The sequence below is a fragment of the Hypanus sabinus genome, chromosome 5, assembly GCF_030144855.1.
Source record: "Hypanus sabinus isolate sHypSab1 chromosome 5, sHypSab1.hap1, whole genome shotgun sequence".
NCBI lineage: Eukaryota > Metazoa > Chordata > Chondrichthyes > Myliobatiformes > Dasyatidae > Hypanus > Hypanus sabinus.
The window spans coordinates 1492719-1517066 of record NC_082710.1 but is presented as its reverse complement, the minus strand read 5'-3'; the positions used below and the strand labels follow the sequence as shown (position 1 = coordinate 1517066).

General features: G+C 40.5%; 1 protein-coding gene across 4 annotated transcripts in view; it reads left to right on the top strand.

The window, feature by feature from the left end:
• The window catches only part of gtf2h2 (general transcription factor IIH, polypeptide 2), a 57390-nt gene extending 34630 nt beyond the window's left edge, over positions 1 to 22760 (top strand). For 3 of the 4 annotated variants that reach the window (XM_059969292.1, XM_059969290.1, XM_059969289.1), the window contains 6 exons: positions 6557 to 6664; positions 9002 to 9065; positions 9172 to 9275; positions 17605 to 17707; positions 20165 to 20204; positions 22361 to 22760. In XM_059969292.1, the coding sequence (XP_059825275.1) occupies positions 6557 to 6664; positions 9002 to 9065; positions 9172 to 9275; positions 17605 to 17707; positions 20165 to 20204; positions 22361 to 22471 (530 nt within the window). In that variant the 3' untranslated portion in view covers positions 22472 to 22760. The remainder of the gene's footprint in view (positions 1 to 6556; positions 6665 to 9001; positions 9066 to 9171; positions 9276 to 17604; positions 17708 to 20164; positions 20205 to 22360) is intronic. The other variant, XM_059969291.1, reaches the window with a different exon arrangement.
• The last annotated feature ends 1588 nt before the right edge of the window (positions 22761 to 24348 follow it).

The window sequence follows — 24348 nt, the reverse complement described above, 5'->3', positions numbered from 1 at the left end:
ATATTTCCTGTTGTGGGAGTGCCTATGACCAGAGGACACAGCCTCTGAAAAGAGGGGCGTCCTTTTAGAATGGAGAGGAGGAGGAATTTTTTTCACCAGAAGTTGGTGAATATACGCAAATGTTTTCCATTGCCAGCTGTGGATGCCAAGTCTGTATGTATATGTACGTAGAAATTGATAGATTCTTGATTAGTCAGGGCATGAAGGGATATGGGGAGAAGTGAGGAGAATGGAGGTAAGAGGAAAATTGGATCAGCCTTGATGAAATGGCAAAGCAGACGCAGTGGGCCAAGTCTCCTAATTCTGCTCCTCTGTCTTGTGGTTTTATCATCTTATGACTGTAATATCATATATCACACATTCGAAAATTACTTTTGGAGATGGAACGTAGTTTGTTGATTGTGTCTTAAACAAAGAACAGAACCATTTGCTCAGTTATATGTGATAACTTTAAATTATTACGCCAATATTGCACTAAAATTTGTATTTTTATGAGTTTAGTCTGAAACCCGAGCAGTCATAATACTTAACAAATAGGTTTATTTTTGTGGCATGTACCATGGTACAACGTGGAATTCATTGATATTGGAGATATTTTAGTCACTGGTTTTAAATTGGTCAAACTCATGCAATACAGAGAAGTGAGGCAGAGTCAAAATTTCATGACTGAACTCATCCCTGGGGAAAGATATTAATAGGAAATGGTAGGGCACAATGGGGTGTTACTAATGTGGCAGTGGGATGGGAACAAGTGCAGAGAGACAGAGGGGTGTAAAATGAGTGTAGAAGCAAAAAAGTAGTAAGGTGAAAAGTAAAAGTGGCAGGCAGGCAAATCCAGGGCAAAAATCAAAAAGGGCCACTTTTCAACATGGTTGTATAAGGGCTAAGAGTGTTGCAAAAACAAGCCTGAAGACTTTGTGTGTCAATGCAAGGAGCATGCTTAATAAGGTGGATGAATTGAATGTGCAGATAGTTATTAATGAATATGATATAGTTGGGATCACAGAGACATGGCTCCAGGGTGACCAAGGATGGGAGCTCAACATCCAGGGATATTCAATATTCAGGAGGGATAGACAAAAGAAAAGGAGGTGGGGTAGCGTTGCTGGTTAGAGAGGAGATTAATGCAATAGAGAGGAAGGACATTAGCCTGGAGGATGTGGAATCGATATGGGTGGAGCTGCATAACACTAAGGGGCAGAAAACGCTGGTGGGAGTTGTGTACAGGCCACCTAACAGTAGTAGTGAGGTTGGGGATAGCATTAAACAGGAAATTAGAAATGCATGTAATAAAGGAACAGCAGTTATAATGGGTGACTTCAATCTACATATAGATTGGGTGAACCAAATTGGTAAGGGCGCTGAGGAAACAGATTTCTTGGAATGTATGCAGGATAGTTTTCTGAACCAACGTGTTGAGGAACCAACTAGAGAGCAGGCCATTCTAGATTGGGTATTGAGCAATGAGGAAGGGTTAGTTAGCAATCTTGTCGTGCGAGGCCCCTTGGGTAAGAGTGACCATAATATGGTGGAATTCTTCATTAAGATGGAGAGTGACATAATTAATTCAGAAACAAAGGTTCTGAACAAAGAAGAGTAACTTTGAAGGTATGAGACGTGAATTAGCTAAGATAGACTGGCAAATGATACTTAAAGGGTTGACAGTGGATATGCAATGGCAAGCATTTAAAGATCGCATGGATAATCTACAACAATTGTTCATCCCAGTTTGGCAAAAGAGTAAACCAGGGAAGGTAGTGCACCTGTGGCTGACAAAGGAAATTAGGGATAGTATCAATTCCAAAGAAGAAACATACAAATTAGCCAGAAAAAGTGGCACGCCTGAGGACTGGGAGAAATTCAGAGTCCAGCAGAGGAGAATGAAAGTCTTAATTAGGAAAGGGAAAAATAATTATGAGAGAAAGCTGGCAGGGAACATAAAAACTGACTCTAAAAGCTTTTATAAATATGTGAAAAGAAAAAGATTGGTTAAGACAAATGTAAGTTCCTTACAGTCAGAAAAAGGTGAATTGATCATGGGGAACAAGGATATGGCAGACCAGTTGAATAACTACTTTGGTTCTGTCTTCACTAAGGAGGACATAAATAATCTTCCAGAAATAGTAGGGGACTGAGGGTCCTGTGAGATGAAGGAACTGAGGGAAATACATGTTAGTAGGGAAGTGGTGTTAGGTAAATTGAAGGGATTAAAGGCAGATAAATCCCCAGGGCCAGATGGTCTGCATCCCAGAGTGCTTAAGGAATTAGCCCAAGAAATAATGGATGCATTAGTGATAATTTTTCAAAACTCTTTAGATTCTGGATTAGTTCCTGGGGATTGGAGGGTGGGTAATGTAACCCCACTTTTTAAAAAAGGAGGGAGAGAGAAACCAGGGAATTATAGACCGGTTAGCCTGACATTGGTAGTGGGGAAAATGCTAGTTATCAAAGATGTGATAACAGCACATTTGGAAAGTGGTGAAATCATCGGACAAAGTCAGCATTGATTTGTGAAAGGAAAGTCATGTCTGACAAATCTTATAGAATTTTTTGAGGAAGTAACTAGTAGAGTGGATAGGGGAGAGCCAATGGATGTGGTATATTTGGATTTTCAAGAGGCTTTTGACAAGGTCCCACACAGGAGATTAGTGTGCAAACTTAAAGCACATGGTATTGTGGGTATGGTATTGATGTGGATAGAGAATTAGTTGGCAGACAGGAAGCAAAGAGTGGGAATAAACAGAACCTTTTCAGAATGGCAGGCAGAGACTAGTGGGGTACCGCAAGGCTCAGTGCTGGGACCCCAGTTGTTCACAATATACATTAATGATTTAGACGAGGGAATTAAATGCAGCATCTCCAAGTTTGCGGATGACACGAAGCTGGGCGGCAGTGTTAGCTCTGAGGAGGATGCTAAGAGGATGCAGAATGACTTGGATAGGTTAAGTGAGTGGGCAAATTCATGGCAGATGCAATTTAATGTGGATAAATGTGAGGTTATCCACTTTGGTGGCAAGAACAGGAAAGCAGATTATTATCTGAATGTTGGCCGATTAGGAAAAGGGGAGGTGCAACGAGACCTGGGTGTCATTGTACACCAGTCATTGAAAGTGGGCATGCAGGTACAGCAGTCGGTGAAAAAGGCAAATGATATGTTGGCATTCATAGCAAAAGGATTTGAGTACAGGAGCAGGGAGGTTCTACTGCAGTTGTACAAGGTCTTGGTGAAACCTCACCTGGAGTATTGTGCGCAGTTTTGGTCCCCTAATCTGAGGAAAGGCATTCTTGCCATAGAGGGAGTACAGAGAAGGTTCACCAGATTGATTCCTGGGATGGCAGGACTTTCATATGAAGAAAGACTGGATCGACTAGGCTTATACTCACTGGAATTTAGAAGATTGAGGGGGGATCCTATTGAGACATATAAAATTCTAAAGGGATTGAACAGGCTAGATGCAGGAAGATTGTTCCCGATGTTGGGTAAGTCCAGAATGAGGGGTCACAGTTTAAGGATAAAGGGGAAGCCTTTTAGGACCGAGAAGAGGAAAAACTTCTTGACACAGAGAGTGGTGAATCTGTGGCATTCTCTGCCACAGGAAACAGTTGAGGCCAGTTCATTGGCTATATTTAAGAGGGAGTTAGATATGGCCCTTGTGGCTGAAGGGATCAGGGGGTATGGAGAGAAAGCAGGTACAGGGTTCTGAGTTGGATGATGATCAGCCATGATCATACTGAATGGCGGTGCAGACTCGAAGGGCCGAATGGCCTACTCCACCTATTTTCTATGTTTCTATGTTAATAAATAGACCTCTTGAGTTTAAATCCATAATCCCCTGCCAATGGAGTGATGAAAAAGGCAGATGTCACTATTGCTTTCATATATTAGGGCATGGGATATAACAGTTGGAACGTTGTGTTGCAACTTTACAAAATACTGGTTAGATTTTGCAGAAGTGTGTGTGGTTTTGGATTCCACACAATAAACAGGATGGGGTTGTATTGGAGTGAGTGCAGAGGAGATTCAACAGGATGTCGCCTGGTTTGGAGGACTTACATGATGGGGAGAGACTAGACAGGCAAGGATTGCTTTCCCTGGAGTGAATGGAGACTGATACAGATGTACAAAATTATAAGACGCATAGATTAGGGTACATAGATTCCATTTTTCCTCAGTAGGTTTATCACACAGAAAAAGATGAAGGTGACAGAAAAGAGTGGTAAAGAGCATTTCAGGACAGAGTTGTTTTTTCCTTCAGAGTGGTAGACAGCTAGAACTTATTGCCAGAGCAGGTAGTGGAATCAACATACAGTTATTTAAAGAGATATTTAGAAAGGTTGGTAAATAAGCACAGCTTAGTGAGATGCGTACGTAATATCAGCGCATGGGATGAGATCAGCAAGGTCAGGATGGGCTGAAGGATCCATTCATGTGGTATACAGGTTTCCCCCACTATTCGAAGGTAGAGCGTTGCTATGAAACGGTTCGTAAGCCGGAATGTCATAAAGTGAAGAAGCAATTACCATTTATTTATATGGGAAAAGTTTGTGAGCATTCGCAGACCCAAAAGAATAACCTACCAAAATCATACCAAATAACACATAAAACCTAAAATAACAGTAACATATAGTAAAATCGGGAATGATCTGATAAATACACAGCCTATATAATGCAGGAATACTTTTCTACAATTATTGCAGCACTGTCCACTGCAGTGAAAATTTCACGCAAGCTCTCTCAACAGCACTCGCAGCAAAAACACACGGCGCAAGTGCTCCCGGCAGAAACACTTTTTCCAGTGACCTTTAAGCTACAAAGCTACCGAACAACACATAAAAATACACAGCCTATATAAAGTAGAAATAATGTACACCCAGTGTAATTTCACTTACCGGAATCAGGAAGACAGTGAGCATGACAGTGATGATGGTCTGTTAGGCTGAGTTGTCGGAGGTTGGGGTGGTGGGAATTAGAGGACACTGGGGTGTCATCTCATCGTCGTCTGTTTCCATCAGGGCAGGCAGGTCACCTTCTATGTCTGTCTGCCTGCCTCAATGTCGAAGGTCGAGTTTCGTTGTCTGCTGTGGCTGATGTGGAAGGCTTGAAAAATGACAGTATGCTTGACTGCTTAGCCTTGCACATTTTTCTATCACACAGTTCTTTGTAAGCACTCAAACCATCCTGCAAACCTGCCCTAAACCTACGTACCCTTTCAAGATTAAAGTCATACTTTTCTGCAATCATTGCAGTGTTGTCAATCTCATGCAATTGCTTCACTTTCAGTTCCTGGAGGTCTTCACTTTCGGGCTGTTCACTACTGCGTTCAGCTTCAATTGTTATAATTTCCTCTTCATCTGTCAGTTCTTGGTCAGGGGATGCCAAAACCTCTTCAACATCATCTTCATCAGCTTCCACAAACCCTTAGTCAAACTCACTATATCCTTACTTCGTTCACCACGATCGAAATGCTTTATTATGTCTAGTTTTACGCTAAGTGTAATACCCTTATGCGCTCTTTTAGGCTTTCCGATACCTTAGAACTCATCTTGCTAATGGATGCACAAAATAAATTGACATAAAGCACAGATGCTCACAGACACGTGTTTAAGCAATGCCGGCTAGAATGCAGTTTCTGGGGAGGAGCTAGTATGCGTGGCGCGCACTGCCTTTTTTCACATGCTGACTTTTTCGTAACAGTGAAAACATCTTCTGTTAGCGAAGACTGGTAACTAATGTAGGTCTTTCGTAACAACGAGTTGATGTAAACCGAACGTTCGAAAAATAGGGGCACTTGTACTGTCCCACCAGTCTTAGATCCCACTAGAGGGAGGGTCCAGTACAGTCCCACAACTCTCAGTTCCAGACACAGGGAGGGTCTAGTACAGTACTCTGTCTCTCAGTTCCAGTCACATGGATGTAGTACAGTCCCACTACTCATAGTTCCAGTCACAGTAGTCTAGTGAAGTCCCACCACTCTCAGTTCCAGTTACAGGCTCTAGTACAGTTCCCCCACTCTCAGTTCCAGTCAGAGTGAGGGTCTAGTACAGTCCCACCAGTTCCAGTGTCAGGTCTAGGAAATGAGTGGGTAAAAGACCAGAGATGTCTTTTTATTATTTTGCTGGCTGATTTTTGATGGCTTGTCAACATTTGCAAATTCTCAGTATTTGGGTTTCTCTCTCTGTGGTTTTCTCTAGACTCCAAGGACAGTATGTTAGATCAGTTGGCTGTTGTCAATTGCCTCTCGTGACATTCTTTCGGCAGCAGAATTGGGGGAAATGGGTGGGTGTATGAGTGAGATTATGGGAGAATAACTGGGAAATGGAACTGATGGGAACACCCAGGGAGCTAGCATAGAATTGATGGATCAAATGGATTTTTCTGCGTTAAAAATGGAAAAAAGTAATATGAACTTCCAGGCAACATTTAATGTGAAGCATGAAGATCCATGAAATGAAAGGACAGAGGAAGTCCTTCTTTTAAATTAATAATGGAATAATGTGATTTTCAGGATACGAAAACCCTGTGTATGTGATTGTTGTTTATGTGCTTATGTTGCAGGTGTTCACAATGTTATTTTGGATGAGAGTCATTTCAGAGATTTGCTAAATTATCATGTTCGCCCTCCACCAGCTGATTCCAATTCTGAGTGTTCTCTCATTCGTATGGGTAAGCACATTCTTACTCACAGAATCCTTCAGTGCCTGATGTTCTTTGCAGCTTGGTAACATCAACACGGCTGAGTACCAGCAGTACCCAAGAAGGAAAAATCCAGACCGTGCACATCATTGTAAGAAACTCTCTTCACATTTTGTGGGGAAACTCAGCCCTTTTATCACGGACAGACACTCACTCTCAGTGAGTGTAAATTCCTGGGTTGCTCTCACTCAACTATTCCTACAACATGGAAAAATACAGATGGGTAGTGAGAAGCTTATGCAATACATGGCCAGCAAATTACACTTTTTTTTAATGTACAATGTGAAGCTAGGTCACCTTCATATTTCTCATGGACCTTGGTAATTTTGCCTTTTTAAAAGCTTTTCCTTGCTGCTTTTACCTGCTGTTGTTGGTAAGACGTAAGTTGGAGTATTGTGTATAGCTTCATTAAGGAGGCAAACCTTTGCATTGGAAGCAGCTAAGAGATTTCTGAGATGAAGAGATGATCTTAATTGCAACAATTGAGCACATACATTCCATACTCACTGGAATGTAGAAAATCGAAAAGTGATGGAAATGTGTAAGATTCTGAGAGGATGAAATTGTAGATGTTCACTCACAAGGGAGTCTAGGATTAGGTATATTTTCCAAAAAAGGGATAGCCATTTGATTACAGATAATGGGAAATATCTTCTCAAAAAGAGGTGGATCTTCAGAATTCCAACTCTACACAACTGTTGAGTGTTATTGAATACTCTACCCCAGGAATATTGTGTTCTTTTCTGGTCGCCTGATTATTGGGAGGATGTGGAAGTTTTAGAGAGGATGCAGAGCAAATCTACGAGGTTACTGCCTGAATTTGAGAGCATGTCTTATGAGCATAGGTTGAGTGAGATAGGGATTTTCTTTTTAGAGCAAAGGGGAATGAGAGGTCACTTGATGGAGGTGTATAAGATTATAATCTGCTGTAGCAGGAGCACAGTGAGAGAGAAAGCCTGTGAGATGTTGAAGTGTTGGGATAAACTGTTTTTTTTTTGAAAGACTCTAGATCATGGTCTCTAGTGGTTTGCTATTGCTTGCTTGCTAGGTGGTGGGGGGGCTTAATGTTTTTCTTGAAGTAAGTGGTGGGAAGGGGGAGCATTGATGGTTTTGCTGCTGCTTGTGTGTGGGGGAGGGGTTTTTAACATTTTCTGTCATTCATTCTTTGGGGGTTTTCTGTTAGATGAATGTCTCTGTGAAGAGTAAGAATTTCAGGTTGTACACATTCTCTTATATTAAATTGAACCATCTAAGATACACAGATTTGAGGTGTATGGGTGTCCAGGAAGGGGTATCACCCCTCTGGTGAAGGGGCTTGTCAGGTCCATTCTGAGGCAGCTCATGCACCTTTGATTCCCACTGGATATTCAATTCTCACCTTTGGCTCTGAGTAGCTGTTTGCATGCGACAGTGGCCACACCCCAACAGGTGGGCTAAAGCAGCTGTGATCAGTAAATGGCCTCATACCCCAGTGTGATGGGATATGCATGTCTTAGCATGTGAAGCCATCTCCACTGGACTGGGTGAATGAGATCCATTGGCCCGGAAGATGGTACTGTACCGCCCTGTGGAGATTGAAGAGCATGACAAGGCACAGAAGAGGTCATGGTCATCCGCTGAAACCAAGGAAACCCCTAGTCTGTGATGCACGTTTGTACTTCCGTACTTTCAAGGTCAACAGAGTGGAACTGTCCCAGTGCAATGGCTTCTCCACTTTAAAAACTCTTCTACATGGGTGTCAATAAGATTATAAGAGTCGTAGATAGAATGGACAGCCAGAGACTTTTTCAAGTGCAGCAATGACATACCAGAAGAGCTGATTGGAGGAAAGAATAGGGGGCATGTCACTGGTAGGTTTTTTACACAGAGAGTGGTGGTTGTGTGGAATGTACTGCCAGGGGTGCTGGTAGAGGCAGATACATTAGGGACATTGAAGAATCTCTTAAGTAGGCACATGGATGAAAGAAAAATGAAGGGTTATGTGGGAAGGAAGGATAAGATTGACCATGAAGTAGGTTTATATTGGTGGGCCAAAGGGACAACGCTGTACTGTTCTATGTTTTATATTCAGAGAGTAGATTGTTTACAGAATAGGATAATTAATTATTAAGGAGATGAGTGAAAAACAAAACTGAAGGTCAGATCCATTTTGTAGATATTCCAGTTAATAATACTGCATTTACTTTGATATTGACGTGAACCATTACATTAGTTTCATGTATAATAGATGTTTTGATTGTTAATATAGTTCATTTTATTAGGAATTAATATTCCTTTAATAAAACATTCTTTTTCACTTTTTGTAAGGTTTTCCCCAACATATAATGGCATCCTTATCAGATCAGAATGCGAAACCGTGCTTCAGCATGGCGTGAGTATAGTATTGGAATGCCCATTACTGCATCTGGAGATTTGTGAACTGAGTACAATCATATTAATGATTATGTCGGCTTAATTTAAACTTTTTCTGCTTTTAGACATTTGGACAGCAGTAGTGGACCAATCTTAACACTTGGTGGATATTATTGTCCCCAGTGTAGAGCTAAATACACTGAACTGCCTGTAGATTGTAAAGTCTGTGGTGAGTACATCATAACTTTGAAATGCACTTGAAAAGTATTTCAGCCATCATGTGAAGGTGGAGAAATGCAATGAACTGGAATGTATGAACTACAGTGGTGAAGAAAATTATTTAAATCAGAGGAAAACAGTGGTACAGAGACAAACAGCAGAAGGATGTGTGGGATTCTGATATTCTTAATCCAAAATTCCTTTGGAAATCAGGAAAGGCATAAAACATGTTGCTTCACAATCGTTTTATTTAGCATTGATAGAACAAAGGAAATTGAATTGGAAAATAACAAGAGCAGAGGCTAGTAAGTGACAGGAGAGAGAAGCAGAAAGTGGCAGCATAATGTGGTCAGCTTTTTTATATCCCAATTATCAGAAACCTTCTAATCAAATTCATAGATAAGAGTCAACCAATCAGATAGCCTCTGTTCAAATAATACAGCACTAGAGAAGCTTCTAGCACTTTCCAGAATGTTATAAATAACTGTAACCACTAGGGGACACACTGAACAACTGCATATACATACTGTTTGCGCTAGGAAATATATGAATAGTTATATGTATATAAGTTGTACTAGCAAGTATTTAATTACTAACCTGCAAGGAAAATGACAATAATTAGTCCAATTTAACAGATGTAACAAAGTGAGCAGAAAAGATGAATGGTTAAGATAAGAAACGTTAAGAAATGTTCAATTGTACCATTTAAGAGAAGTTTGGATAAATACTTGGATAGCCAGGATTGGATGGGAGGAGGGGCAGTGAGTAACAGTTCAACATGTACTGGATGGGCTGAAGGGCCTGCTACTGAGCTACAGTGCTCTGTGACTCTGATGGGTGAAGAGTCATGGTGAACCTCTGGCTATCCAGCACATTGGAGACCTGCACGTCCAGTTATCCAGCGCATTGGGTATCCCAGTGGAGGGCTGCCAAAGTGACCTGCACCTTGGTCATCTCTGAGGCTGAAGTACGCAGACGTTTCCAGCGAGTGGATAGTCATAAGGCTGTGGGACCGGACAGCATCCCAGGCAAGTACTCAGGGTGTACAGTATGTGGCACAACTGACAGGTGGATTTGCAGACATTTTTAACCTCTCCTTCTCCCAGTGTAGAGTGCCCTCCTGCTTCAAAACATTCACCATTGTCCCTGTACCTAAAAAGACCAAGATAACATGTCTGAACGACTGGCATCCTGTCACAATAAGCAAATCCTGTCAACAATAAGCAAATGCTTTGAAAGGCTGATCAAGGACCACATCTGCAGCATGCTGCCACCCAAACTGGACCTTCTACGATTCACAACCAACATAATGAATCGGCAGATGACGCAATAGCCACAGCTCTACACACCATTCTTACATATCTGGAGAAGAGAGATGGTTATGTGAGAATGCTGTTCCAGACTATAGTTTAGCATTCAATACATAATTCCCTCCAGGCTCAACAAGAAGCTCAGAGACCTCAGCCTTCACCCTGCCTTGTGCAGCTGGATCTTGGACTTCGTCAGATCGCTGGCAGGTGGTAAGAGAGGGCTCCCTGACCTCTGCCTCTCTGACCCTCAGCACGTGCCCCTCAGGACTGTGTCCTAAGCCCCCCCTCCTTCAGTGTCTGTATACCATGACTGTGTCGCCACCCACAGCTCCAATCTGTTAATTAAATTTGCTGATGACACTACACTGATTGGCTTAATCTCAAATAATAATGAGAGAGCCTATAGAGAAGTCATCGCCCTGACACAGTGGTGTCAAGAAACCAACCTGTCCCTCAATGTCACAAAAACAAAGGAGCTGGTTGTGGGCTACAGGAGGAATGGAGACAGGCTAACCTCTATTGACATCAATGGATCTGGGATTAAGAGGGTGAACAGCTTTAAGTTCCTTAGTATACATGTTACTGAGGACCTCACGTGGTCTGAACATACCGGTTGTGTAGTGAAAAAGCACAACAGTGCCTCTTTCACCTCAGACGGTTGAAGAAGTTTGGCACAAGTCCTCAAATCCTAAGGAATTTCTTACAGGGGCACAATTGAGAACATCCTGATTGGCTGCATCACTGCCTAGTATGAGAAATATACTTCGCTCAATCACAGTACTCTGCAGAGAGTGGTGCGGACAGCCCAGCGCATCCGTAGATGTGAACTTCCCACTATTCAAGACATTTACATAGACAGTTGTGTAACAAGGGCCCAAAGGATCATTGGGGATCTGAGTCACCACAAACTGTTCCAACTACTGCCATCCAGGAAATGGTACCACAACATTAAAGCCAGGACCAACAGGCTCTGGGACAGCTTCTTCCACCAGACCATCAGACTGTTTAGTTCATGCTGATACAATTGTATTTCTATGCTATATTGACTATCCTGTTGTACTTACTATTTACTATATTACAAGTGACTATAATTTGCACATTGCACACTCAGACGGAGATGAAATGTAAACATTTTTACTCCTCATGTATGTGAAGAAATAAAGTCAATTCAATTCACATTGGAGACTTCTGTGTCAAATGAGCAGATTTTCTGAATGATTGGGAACTATTTCTAATACTCCAACATACTTTTTGTTCACAAGTTTAAATATTAGGCAATATTATCATAAATTTTCCAGTTAATCGGGTAAGTATAAAGGGAGCGGTGTAAAGGAAAAAGGCTGTGGGAACTGGGACCCAGGTGATCTGAAAGGGTTCACATTCAAAGAACTGATCATGCCAAGATCTTTAGGTCCATGGAGGTAGAAGTGAATATTACCAGGGTTGGAGATCTGGAGCAGTAACAAGAATGGTTAGGCTGGGTGTATCCACCAGGTTCAGGGACAGTTATTATCCCTCAACCATCAGCCTCTTGAACCAAAGGGGATAAGTTCACTCACCCCAACACTGAACTGTCCTACATCCTCTGGACTCACTTTGAAGGACTCTTTGTCTCATGTTCTTGAGATTTATTGCTTATTTATTATTTTTTGCTCTTTTTGTATTTACAGTGAATGCCTGCAAGAAAATGAATCTCAGTATTGTATGTTGTGACATATACATACTTTGCTAATAAATTTTGAACTTTGATCTGCAAACTAGAGGCGGGGAAAGTGATGGTGCAGATAAGCTCGGGTGACTGTGAAGGATTGAAAGCATGATAATAAGTAGCAGGCAGGAAGTTAAGGTTGTTAGGGAAAGGATTTAAGGAAGTCCCCTTTGCCCAAAAAACAGTGAGAAACTGAAGATTGCTGCCTGAGAGAATGGTAGAGGCAGATCTCCTTGATACATTTTGAAAGAGCTTGTCTGAATACTCTGCAGTGCAGTCTGTATGGCTGCAAACAGTTGTATTTGTATGTGTATCTGGGCAGCATGAGCCAGTGGAAAGTTCTGCTGTTATATATACCGTCAATTCTGCCTTGACTTTGGCACTTTGAAATGGCACTGAGTATAGATTGGAGGGATATGAATTAAAGATGAGTGGACCAGTAATACAAAGCACCAGATTCAAGACATGCTCTTCTAACCAGCTTTGAGGAAGGCCACCAAATAGTAGTTTCATTTCAGCATTACTGTTTGAATTGGGCTGGTTCCTTGTAAATCACAGAGACATGGATATTGTGCAGGAGCTTGGATATCTTGATTATATTTGTCAAGATCATAATCTCAGTTTCAAATTGTGTCTTATTGGAGATTTGATCTGTATCTCCTCCCCAAGAACTCCATCGGGATTTTTACTTTGCTGCACCTATAAACTTGATACATGAGAACGCAATATTTTCTTACATTACTTATTGGAAGCTCCTCGTGCTCGTTCCCATTACCTCATTTATGTGAAGATTAATATCTCAAATTCAAAATTTGTCAATATTTATGAACTCTTTGTGTTCTTAGCTATTTTGGTATGTCTAAATGATATGTTGAGAAATATCCAAGTTCAAGAGTATTTTCATCTGATCGTACATGTACACAACCAAATGAAGAAACACCCTTCTGGACCACAGTGGACCTCCAAAACACATATCACACACAGAGCATATAAACCAAAATATGACCATATATAAGTTAATAAAATATAATTCAAAATGCATGTAGTGCGTAGAATGGATAAACAGTAAACAGCTTGCTGTCCTAGTGATGAGACCTCAGTGACGGCAGGGTGTTCATTAGTATTACAGCCTGAGGGAAGAAGCTCTACTGTACTCTCTATATACACATGACTGTGTGGCTAGGCATAGCTCAAATACTATTTATAAATTTGCTGATGATACAACCATTGTTGGTAGAATCTCAGATGGTGACGAGAGGGTGTACAGGAGTGAGATATGCCCACTAGTGGAGTGGTGCTGCAGCAACAACCTGGCACTCAACGTCAGTAAGACGAAAGAGCTGATTGTGGACTTCAGGAAGGGTAAGACGAAGGAACACATACCAATCCTCATAGAGGGATCAGAAGTGGAGAGAGTGAGCAGCTTCAAGTTCCTGGGTGTCAAGATCTCTGAAGATCTAACCTGGTCTCAACATATCAGTGTTTTTTTGTGATTTTGATCCCTAAATAAGTAAAAGAATCATTAACTAATTTAAAAGGTAAATTTCCATAAATTGGGACCCGTTTATTCAAAGGAAACAATTCACTTTTATTAAGATTTAACTTATACCCAGAAAACTCACTAAATTGAACCAATAATGATAAAACTGCTGGGATGGATTTCTCCGGGTTAGAAATGAATAGTAATAAATCATCTGCATACAAAGATAACTTATGAATGTCTGTCCCATGATTAATACCCAAAATATCCTGTGATTGTCTGATGGCAATTGCCAAAGGTTCTAAGGCAATGTTAAATAGTAATGGACTAAGAGGACATCCTTGTCTAGTGCCCCGAAATAGGCGAAAAAAGGGAGATCTTTGATTATTGGTAAACACTGAGGCTACTGGAGTATGATAAATCAATTTAATCCATGATATAAATATCGGACTAAAATTAAACTTCTCCAACACATTAAATAAGTAAGGCCATTCAACTCTATCAAATGCTTTCTCCGCATCTAATGAAATCACGCATTCTGAAGTGTCATGTGAGGGAGTATAAACAATATTCAACAATCTCCTAATGTTAAAAAAAGAATAGCGATTTTTAATAAAACCGGTTTGATCATCTGAAATAATTTTGGGTAATACCTTCTCCAATCTAGATGCCAGTAACTTAGAAAAAATCTTGGAGTCTACATTCAATAAAGATATAGGTCTATAGGAAGCACAGTTAGTAGGGTCTTTATCTTTCTTCAATATTAGAGAAATGGAAGCTCTATAAAAAGATTGTGGCAAATTCCCCAATCTAATGACTTCCTCAAAAACCTTACCTAACCAAGGGGAAAGAGTAGCGGAAAAAAATTTAAAAAATTCAACTGTATAGCCATCTGGACCCGGTGCTTTCCCAGAATTCATTGAGGAAATAGCCCCTTTAATTTCTACATCCGTAATAGGAGTATCCAATATTAAAAGATCATCAGATGATAATCTTGGAAAATTTAATTTCCCAAGAAAATCAGACATGGTATTATGATCTTGAGGAAATTCAGATTGATACAGGGAGGTATAGAAGTCTTGAAATGCCTTATTTATCTCATCATGATTAACTGTCAGATTCCCATTCTGCTTTTTACCCTTAATTGATCAGATTAAAGGTTTGTTTACTAAGTGGTCACCTTTATCTTTATCCCTAATAGGTAGGATTAATGCTATTAAGATGGTTATTTTACCTAAGTTTTTATATATTTTTCAAGCGATACCAATTTTTATCCCGAAATCTTTTTTTACTAATGTTGACTCTAAAATTTCTTCATATATATGGCAGAATAAAAATCCCAGGTTAGGTAAAATATATTTACAGAAGATAAAAAAGGAAGGCGGGTTAGCATTACCTAATTTCAGATTTTACTGTTGGGCAGTTAATATTAGATATTTGTTATGTTGGTTGAAAGATGGGGGTGGATCTTTCGGCCCTCGTTGGGTGAGTTTAGAAACTAAATCTGTATCAGCTTATGCTCTGGGTTCTATTTTAGGGACTTCACTCCCTTTTGCTCTTTCTAAATTGCCGAAACGAATTGACAACCCGATAGTTAAACATACTCTGCGTATATGGTTTCAATTTCGGAGATTTTTTGGGTTGACTCAATTCGTTTTAAATAGTCCTATTGTATCTAATTGTTTTTTCCACCCTTCCATTATAGATCAAGCTTATTCGGCTTGGAAAACTAAGGGATTACTAAGATTTTCTGATTTATTTTTGGACAATTGTTTCATGTCTTTTGAGCAATTATCCAACAAATATAACTTGCCTAGATTTCATTTTTTTAGATATTTACAGATTAGACATTTTTAAAGTTCTGTACTCCCTACGTTTCCAAATTTTGTGCCTTCAGATACTTTGGAGAACTTATTTGAATTAGACCCTTTTCAAAAAGGGCTTATTTCAAAACTTTATAATATAATTATGAAGATATGTTGAGAGCCTCTTTATAATTAGACTAAAAAGGTTTGGGAAAGAGAGCTTAGTCTTATTATTTCTAGTGAGAATTGGGATAGAATTCTTCAATTAGTTAATACATCATCGTTATGTGCCAAACATTCATTAATACAATTTAAGGTCGTACATAGGGCCCATATGTCCAAGGATAAATTAGCTCATTTTTACTCTCATATTAGTCCTATTTGTGATAGATGTCAATCTGAAATTGCGTCTTTAACTCATATGTTTTAGTCTTGTTCATTTTTGGAGAAATATTGGAAAGATATTTTTGATATTATTTCTGCGGTTTTGAATATTGATTTACAACCTCATCCTATTACTGCAATTTTTGGTTTACCAATGTTAGACTCACTGTATTTATCTTCTTCTGCCCGTTGAATGATTGCATTTCTAACTCTGATGGCTAGAAGATCTATATTGTTGAATTGGAAGGAAATTAATCCTCCCACTGTATTTAATTGGTTCTCTCAAACTATGTTATGTTTAAATTTAGAAAAAATTAGAAGTGGTGCTTTTGAGACTTCTATTAAATTTGAAAAGTTATGGAGACCATTTATTCAACATTTTCATATGATGTAATATGACCCTGTGCCAAGTTCATTTGATTTCCCAGCTTTTAGCTTATGTATGTTGAGAGGACCGGAAGTGACGGCATTGATGAATATTTATTTTTGTGAGATATTATAAACAGCCCCCCTTTTTTCTCTCTCTCTTTTTTTTTGCTTCTTTTTTCTTCTATATTAGTTATTAGTTATTAGACTAGTAGATTAGCTAGTTTTGCATTATAAATATATATATATATATATTTTCTTTTTTCTGTTTTTTTTATATCATACATTATGAAATATTTAGACTTACCATGTTCATACATATATTTTAAGGCTTATGGCTTGGTAAACTCATTTATATTGTAACTATTATGTATGTTTTTTTTCATATGTAATGGAATTTGTATGTTGGTAATTTCTTTATCAATGTATCATTTGTATTCTGTCCATATTACCAATAATAATAAAGAGATTTAGAAAGAAAGAAAGAAAGAACATATCAGTGTAGTTATAAAGAAGGCAAGACAGTGGCTATACTTTAATAGGAGTTTGAAGAGATTTGGCATGTCAACAAATATACTCAAGAACTTCGATAGTTGTACCGTGGAGAGCATTCTGACAGGCTGCATCACTGTCTGGTATGGAGGGGCTATTGCACAGGACCAAAAGGAGCTGCAGAAGGTTGTAAATGTAGTCAGTTCCATCTTGGGCACTAGCCTACAAAGTATCCAGGACATCTTCAGGCAGCGGTGTCTCAGAAAGGCAGTGTCCATTATTAAGTACCTCCAGCACCCAGGGCATGTCCTTTTCTCACTGTTACCATCAGATAGGAGGTACAGAAGCCTGAAGGCACAGACTCAGTGATTCAGGAACAGCATCTTCCCCTCTGCCATTGAATTCTTAAATGGACATTGAATCTTTGGACACTACCTCACTATTTTTAATATACAGAATTTCTGTTTTTGCATGCTTTTTAAAACCTGTTCAATATATGTATACTTGATTATTATAATTTTATTTATTATTATTATTTTTCTTTGCTAGATTATGTATTGCATTAAAATGCTGCTGCTAAGTTAAGAAATTTCACATCACATGCTGGTGATAATAAACCTAATTCTGATTCTGAAGCTGTTACCCAGTGTGGCGGTCCTAGTTCTGATCCTCCTGTATCTCCATCCTGACAGTACTGGGTCTAAAAGATTGTGGGATGGGTGGTAGGGATCCTCATCAATGCCCCTTTAATCATAAGTTAAACAGAGAGTAATTATTTTTATTGTTTGTGGTAGGTCTTACATTAGTCTCTGCACCTCACTTGGCCAGATCTTACCATCATCTGTTCCCACTGGATGCGTTCAGAGAAATTCCTTTAGAAGAGATTCCGGGAGAACGGTAGGTGAAGTCTGATCGATAAAGATCAAAAACACAAGAAAATCTGCAGTTGCTGGAAATCCAAAACAAGACACACAAAGTGGTGGAGGAACTCAGCAGGCCAGGCAGCATCCATAGAAAGGAGTTAAACAGTGGACTATTCAGGCTGAGATCCTTCATCAGGATTGGAAAGGAAAAGGGAAGGACTACGAAGGGGGGAGGGGAGGAAGATGTACAAGGTGGCAGGTGATAGGTGACTCGGGAGAGGGGAAGGGAGTGAAGAAAATAGCTGAGAAGTAGATTGGTTCAAGAGATAAAGGGCTGGAGAAAGGAAAATGATAGGAGAGGACAGAAGAGCATGGAAGAAGAGGAAGGGGGAGGAGCACCTGAGGGAGATGTTAAGCAGGTAAGGAGGTAAGGTGAGAGAGGGAAACAGGAATGGGGAATAGTGAAGGATGGGTTAATTACTGCAGGTTTGAAAAATCAATGTTCATGCCATCTGGTTGGAGGCTACCCAGACGGAATATAAGGTTTTGCTCCTTCAACCTGAGTCTGGCCTCATCATGGTATTAGAGCAGGCCATGGATGGACATGTCATATTGAGTATGGGAAGTAGAATTGGGTAGCCAGCGGATCCTGCTTTTTGTGGCTGACATTGTGTAGGTGCTCCCAAGCGGTCTCCCAATCTTCATTGGATCTCACTGATCTTCAGGAGGCCACACTAGGAGCACCGGACACAGTATATGACCTTAACAGGCTCAGAGATGAAGTGTTGCCTCGCCTGGAAGGACTGTTTGGGGCCCTGAATAGTAGTCAGGGATGAAGTGTAGGTGCAGGTGTGGCACTTGTACTGCTTGCAAGGATAAGTACCAGGAGGAAGATCAGTGGACAAGGGAGTTGCACAAGGAGTGATCCCTGCAGAAAGCAGAAAGTGGGGGAGGGAAAGATGTGCTTAATGATTGGATCCCTTTGGAGATGGAGAAGTTTTGGAGAATTTGGATGGGAGCGGTATGAAGGACTATAGTCCAGGTGCTGGTCAATGGGACTAGGTAGCTTAATTGCTTTGGCTCAGAACAGGTGGGCTGAAGTGGCTGTTAGTGTGCTATAGTGTACTATGATGGTCTGAACATAACAGACCACTAAGTTGTGCCAACCCTTTACCCTACTCGAAGATTAGTCTAATCCTTCCCTCCTTCATAGTACTCTATTTTTATATATAACCATATAACAATTACAGCACGGAAACAGGCCATCTCAGCCCTTCTAGTCCATGCCGAATGCTTACTCTCACCTAGTCCCTCTGGCCCGCACTCAGCCCATAACCCTCCATTCCTTTCCTGTCCATATACCTATCCAATTTTACTTTAAATGACAATACCTAACCTGCTTCTACCACTTCTACTGACAGCTTGTTCCACACAGCTACCACTCTCTGAGTAAAGAAATTCCCCCTCATGTTACCCTTAAACTTTTGCCCCCTAACTCGTCAAGTCACTTTTATTGTCATTTCGACCAGAACTGCTGGTACAGTACATAGTAAAAATGAGACAATGTTTTTCAGGACCATGGTGTTACGTGACATAGTACAAAAACTAGACTGAGCTCTATAAAAAAAAACAAGACAGAGAAAGCTACACTAGACTACAGACCTACAACTCTCAACTCATGTCCTCTTGTTTGAATCTCCCCTACTCTCAATGGAAAAAGCCTATCCACGTCAACTCTATCTCTCCCCCACATAATTTTAAATACCTCTATCAAGTTCCCCATCAACCTTCTATGCTCCAAAGAATAAAGACCTAACTTGTTCAACCTTTCCCTGTAACTTAGGTGCTGAAACCCAGGTAACATTCTAGTAAATCTTCTCTGTACTCTATTTTGTTGACATCTTTCCTATTCGGTGACCAGAACTGTACACAATACTCCAAATTCGGCCTTACCAACGCCTTGTACAATTTTAACATTACATCCCAACTCCTATACTCAATACCCTGATTTATAAAGGCCAGCATACCAAAAGCTTTCTTCACCACCCTATCCAAATGAAATTCCACCTTCAAGGATCTATGCACCAATATTCCTCGATCTTTCTATAGCTTTAGCAAACCACGGAACTAATGGTTTTGTTATGACAACCAGAGCTTTAAAAGTTCTGATTGTTACTACATCCTTTGAAACCTCAGAAGTTGTGATTCCGTTTTCTTGCTTCAATGGGTTAGTTGTGTACAGCTGAGAAAATTAATCTTCCATTTTAGCCAATTAGAGCAGAAAGTTCTCATGTATTGCCTCAAATTTTTGTGAAGTTATTAAACTTGTATAGTCTTGGCTTAGGGAAGAAAAACAGGGTTTCTGGCCATTCATTGAGATAACAAGGGGGCCAAAAGGACCATTTGTGCATCTGTTCTTTAGTTTTGAAGAGAAGTAAAAGTAAGAATTCTTTTCAAAAAATGTTGGTTACGTTGTTTCCTCCATCTTTAGATACTGCCAAGGTTGCCAAGGAGATATGCAAGATCTGAATGTAAGTCTTACATATGTATGATTTTTGTAAAAAGTTTTTTCTTCTGGGGGTATTAAGACCTTAAGACATAGGAGTAGAATTAAGCCATTAGGCCCATCGAGTCTGCTCCACCATTCATGTCTGATCCTTTTTTCCCCTCTTCAGCCCAACTCCCCAGCCTTCTCCCCATAACCTTTGGTGCTGTGCCCATCAAGAACCAATCAAACTCTGCCTTAAGTACACCCAATGACCTGGCCTCCACAGCTGCCTGTGGTAAACAAATTCCACAAATTCACCTCCCTCTGGATAAAGAAAGTTCTGCACATCTCTGTTTTAAATGGATGCCCCTCTATCCCGAGGCTGTTCCCTCTTATCCTAGAATCCCCCACCATGGGAAACATCCTTTGCACATCTACACTGTCAAGACCTTTCAACATTCAAAAGGTTTCAATTAGACTCCCCTTCATCCTTCTAAATTCCATCGAATACAGACCCAGAGCCATTAAATGTTCCTCGTATGATAACACTTTCATTCCCCGAATAATTTTTCTGAACTTTCTCAGGACACTCTCCAATGCGAGCACATCTTTTCTCAGATGAGGACCCCAAAACTATTCACAATACACTAGGTGAGGCCTCACCAGTGCCTTATAAAGCACAATACACTAGGTGAGGCCTCACCAGCACTAAATCCCTGCTCTTATATTCTAGACCTCTTGAAATGTGTGCTAACATTGCATTTGCCCTCTTCACCACCAACTCTACCTGCAAGTTAATCTTTAGGGTGTTCTGCACTAGAACTCCCAAGTCCTTTTGCATCTCAGTTTTTGGGATATTCTCTTCATTTTGAAAATAATCTGCACATTTGTTTCTACTAGCAAAGTGCATGACCACGCATTTTCCAACACTATATTTCATTTGTTCATTTTCTTAATCTGTCTTAAGTCCTTCTGCAGCCTACCTGTTTCCTCAACACTATCTACCGCTCCACCACTAGTCACTGGCAGCTACAGGATCCTTTTATTTCCACTTGCTACTTGCTTGCTACTAATCAACCAAAGTGCTAACCATGCCAGTAATTTTCCTGTAAACTTACTAAGCAGGCTCATGTGTGTCACCTTGTCAATGGCCTTCTGAAATACACAACATCCACTGCACCACCTTTATCTATCCTATGTGTAAATCTCCTCAAAGAATTCCACAACAGGTTCCCTTAAGGAAACCATGCTCACTTTTTCGTATCTTGTCCTCTGTCACCAAGTAATTGATAACGGTTTTAAATTTAATTTTTGCAATTTGCTTTCCACTAGCTCTACCGAAGACTGCCTGCAAGACAAATGCCTTGATAAGGCATTATCTAGTTAATTGACTTATTGAGATTTTAGATATCTGATACCTGATGCAGAAGATATAAGAGCATAAGATATTGGAGCAGAATAAGGCCATTCAGGCCATCGAGTTTGCTCCAACATTCCATCTCAACTCCATCTGATTTATTGTGCCACTCAACCGCATTCTCCTGTCTTCGCTCTGAAACTTTTGATGCCCTGACTAATCAAGAACGCATCAACCTCTGTTTTAACTATACCCACTGACTTGGCTTCCACAGCCATCTCTGGCAATTAATTACACAGATCCACCACTTTCTGGCTGAAGAAATTCCTCTTCATCTCTGCTCTAAATGGGCATCCTTCTATTCTGAGTCTGTTCCCTCTGATACTATACACCTCCCTACTGTAGGAAACATCCTCTCCACATCCATTTTATGTAGGGCTTTCAATATTTTGTGGATTTCAATGAGATCCCCCCTCATTCTTCTAAACTCTAGTGAGTACAGGCCCAGAGCCATCAAACGCTACCCATATGATAACCCTCTCAATCTTGGGATCATCCTCATGAACGTCCTCTGGACCATCTCCAATGCCAACAAATCTTTTGTTACATAAGCGGCCCAAAACTGCTCCAAGTTTAGTCTGACCAGTGCCTTATAAAGCCTCAGCATTACATCCTTGCTTTTGTATTCTAGTCCACTTGAAATGAATGCTGGTTTTGTAATTGCCTTCCTTACCACCAACTCAACCTGCAAATAAGAAGCCTAGGGATTGGGAGGGGAGGTTTAAAAAAGTAGGCAATTTGTTTTTGTGGTATTAAGATTATAATTCTTCTGTTTCTTGTAGGTATATATGTGCAACGTGTGCCAGAGCATCTACTGCGTGGAGTGTGATATTTTTATTCATGACACCTTGCATTGTTGTCCTGGATGTATTCATAACCAATCCAATCCTTAACAACTGTTGAATAAATTAATAGATCAATGAATAACCAATTATATTTGAGAAATAAAAGTCTGCATTCACAAAGTCTGTATTCATAATAGAGAGCATTTTCAGCATTTTATACTTCGATCAAGTGAGACCTAGATTGCTAATATTGATGCTGACTGGAAACTTCATAAACGTTGCCTGCAAAGAGCAATTCATTTTGTAACACCATTCAATAGATTTCATTAAGTGCACTTGAGTAAGACAAGTCGCACTGATGTTGAAGGTTCAAAATAAATTTCTTATGAAAATGCATATGAGTTTGATTTCAATGTTTAGGAGTTTGATAGGTAGATGGAGGGCAGGTTGATAGGAGTAGGCAGTTTAAATGGTTCAGTATGACTAGATGGGCCAAAGGGCCTGTTTCTACGCTGTACTTTTCTATGACTTATGTTCAAGATGGCGCCAGCAAACAATGATTCCTCAGGCAACTTTTTCCAAATAACAAATCTTCCAAATTATTTTACTTTTTCTATGCCTTCTGTTAATTCTTTTTATCTTGTTTGTGTTATGCAAACTGTTGGAACCTGTGATGTGCAGTTTGGAACTGGATTGAATGAGCTACAGCTGTGTCCGCAAAACTGCCTCGCAAAGATTAGAGATGGGGTGGGGGTGGGTTGGGATTAAAAAGATCAAGAATGCAAGCTGACTCGTGAGAAAGACCAGAGGCTAGATGAGGTGGCGGGAATGAATAACTTCATTTTGAGGTGGCGAGGAAGACTGAAGCATTGAGCCAAAGGTGTCAGCGATCGCTCCCGACAAAGGGCACTGAGTCAGCGCTGTTCACACACACCCAGCCATCATGCCTAACAGAGACCACCAAGGTGAATACGGAGGGGGTCAGTGATTGCTCCGAATGGAGGCCAGACGGTCAGCGATCACTACGAATGGAGGCCAAACAGTTAGCGGTCACTCCCAATGGAGGCCAGGTGGTCAGCGGCCATTCCCCACAGAACTTACTGTTCAGACCAGGCATGTGTTCTGTGTCATGGAAGGATTATTTGATGTCTGAGATTTATGTGATTAGACTGTACTTCATATTGGTCTCTTTCATTTTCTCAGCATTTTCTTTGTTGTGGCCGATTGATGGGTGATATGCTGCTTCTTTGAGTTTAAGGGGGAGGAGATCGGGGATTTTGATGCTGCCCTCACTGTTTATTGCAAGTAAGGGGTTAGGGCTTGTTATTTTCATTGATTTTTCCCTGCGAGCTGGGATTGGGAATGTTTTACTTTTATCACTTTTTTCTGTGGAGAGGGGGTTGTGGATTGTTGTTGCTGTTTATTTCTGCGGGGAGGGTGTGAAGATTTGTTCCTCTCATCATCTTGTACACCTCTCATCCTCTGTCGCTCCAAGGAGAAAAGGCCAAGTTCACTCAACTTAATCTGCTAAGGCATGCTCCCCAATCCAGGCAACATCCTTGCAAATCTCCTCTGCACCCTTTCTATGGTTTGCACATTCTTTCTGTAGTGAGGTGACCAGAACTGAGCACAGTACTCCAAGTGGGGTCTGACCAGGGTCCTATATAGCGGCAACATTACCTCTCGGCTCCTAAATTCAATTCTATGATTGATGAAGGCCAATACACCGTACGCCTTCTTAACCACAGAGTCAACCTGCGCAGCAGCTTTGAGTGTCCTATGGACTCGGACCCCAAGATCCCTCTGATACTGCACACTGCCAAGAGTTAACATTAATACAATATTCTGCCATCATATTTGGCCTACCAAAATGAACAACTTCACACTTATCTGGATTGAACTCCACCTGCCACTTTTCAGCCCAGTTTTGCATCCTATCAATGTCCCGCTATAACCTCTGACAGCTCTCCGCACTATCCACAACA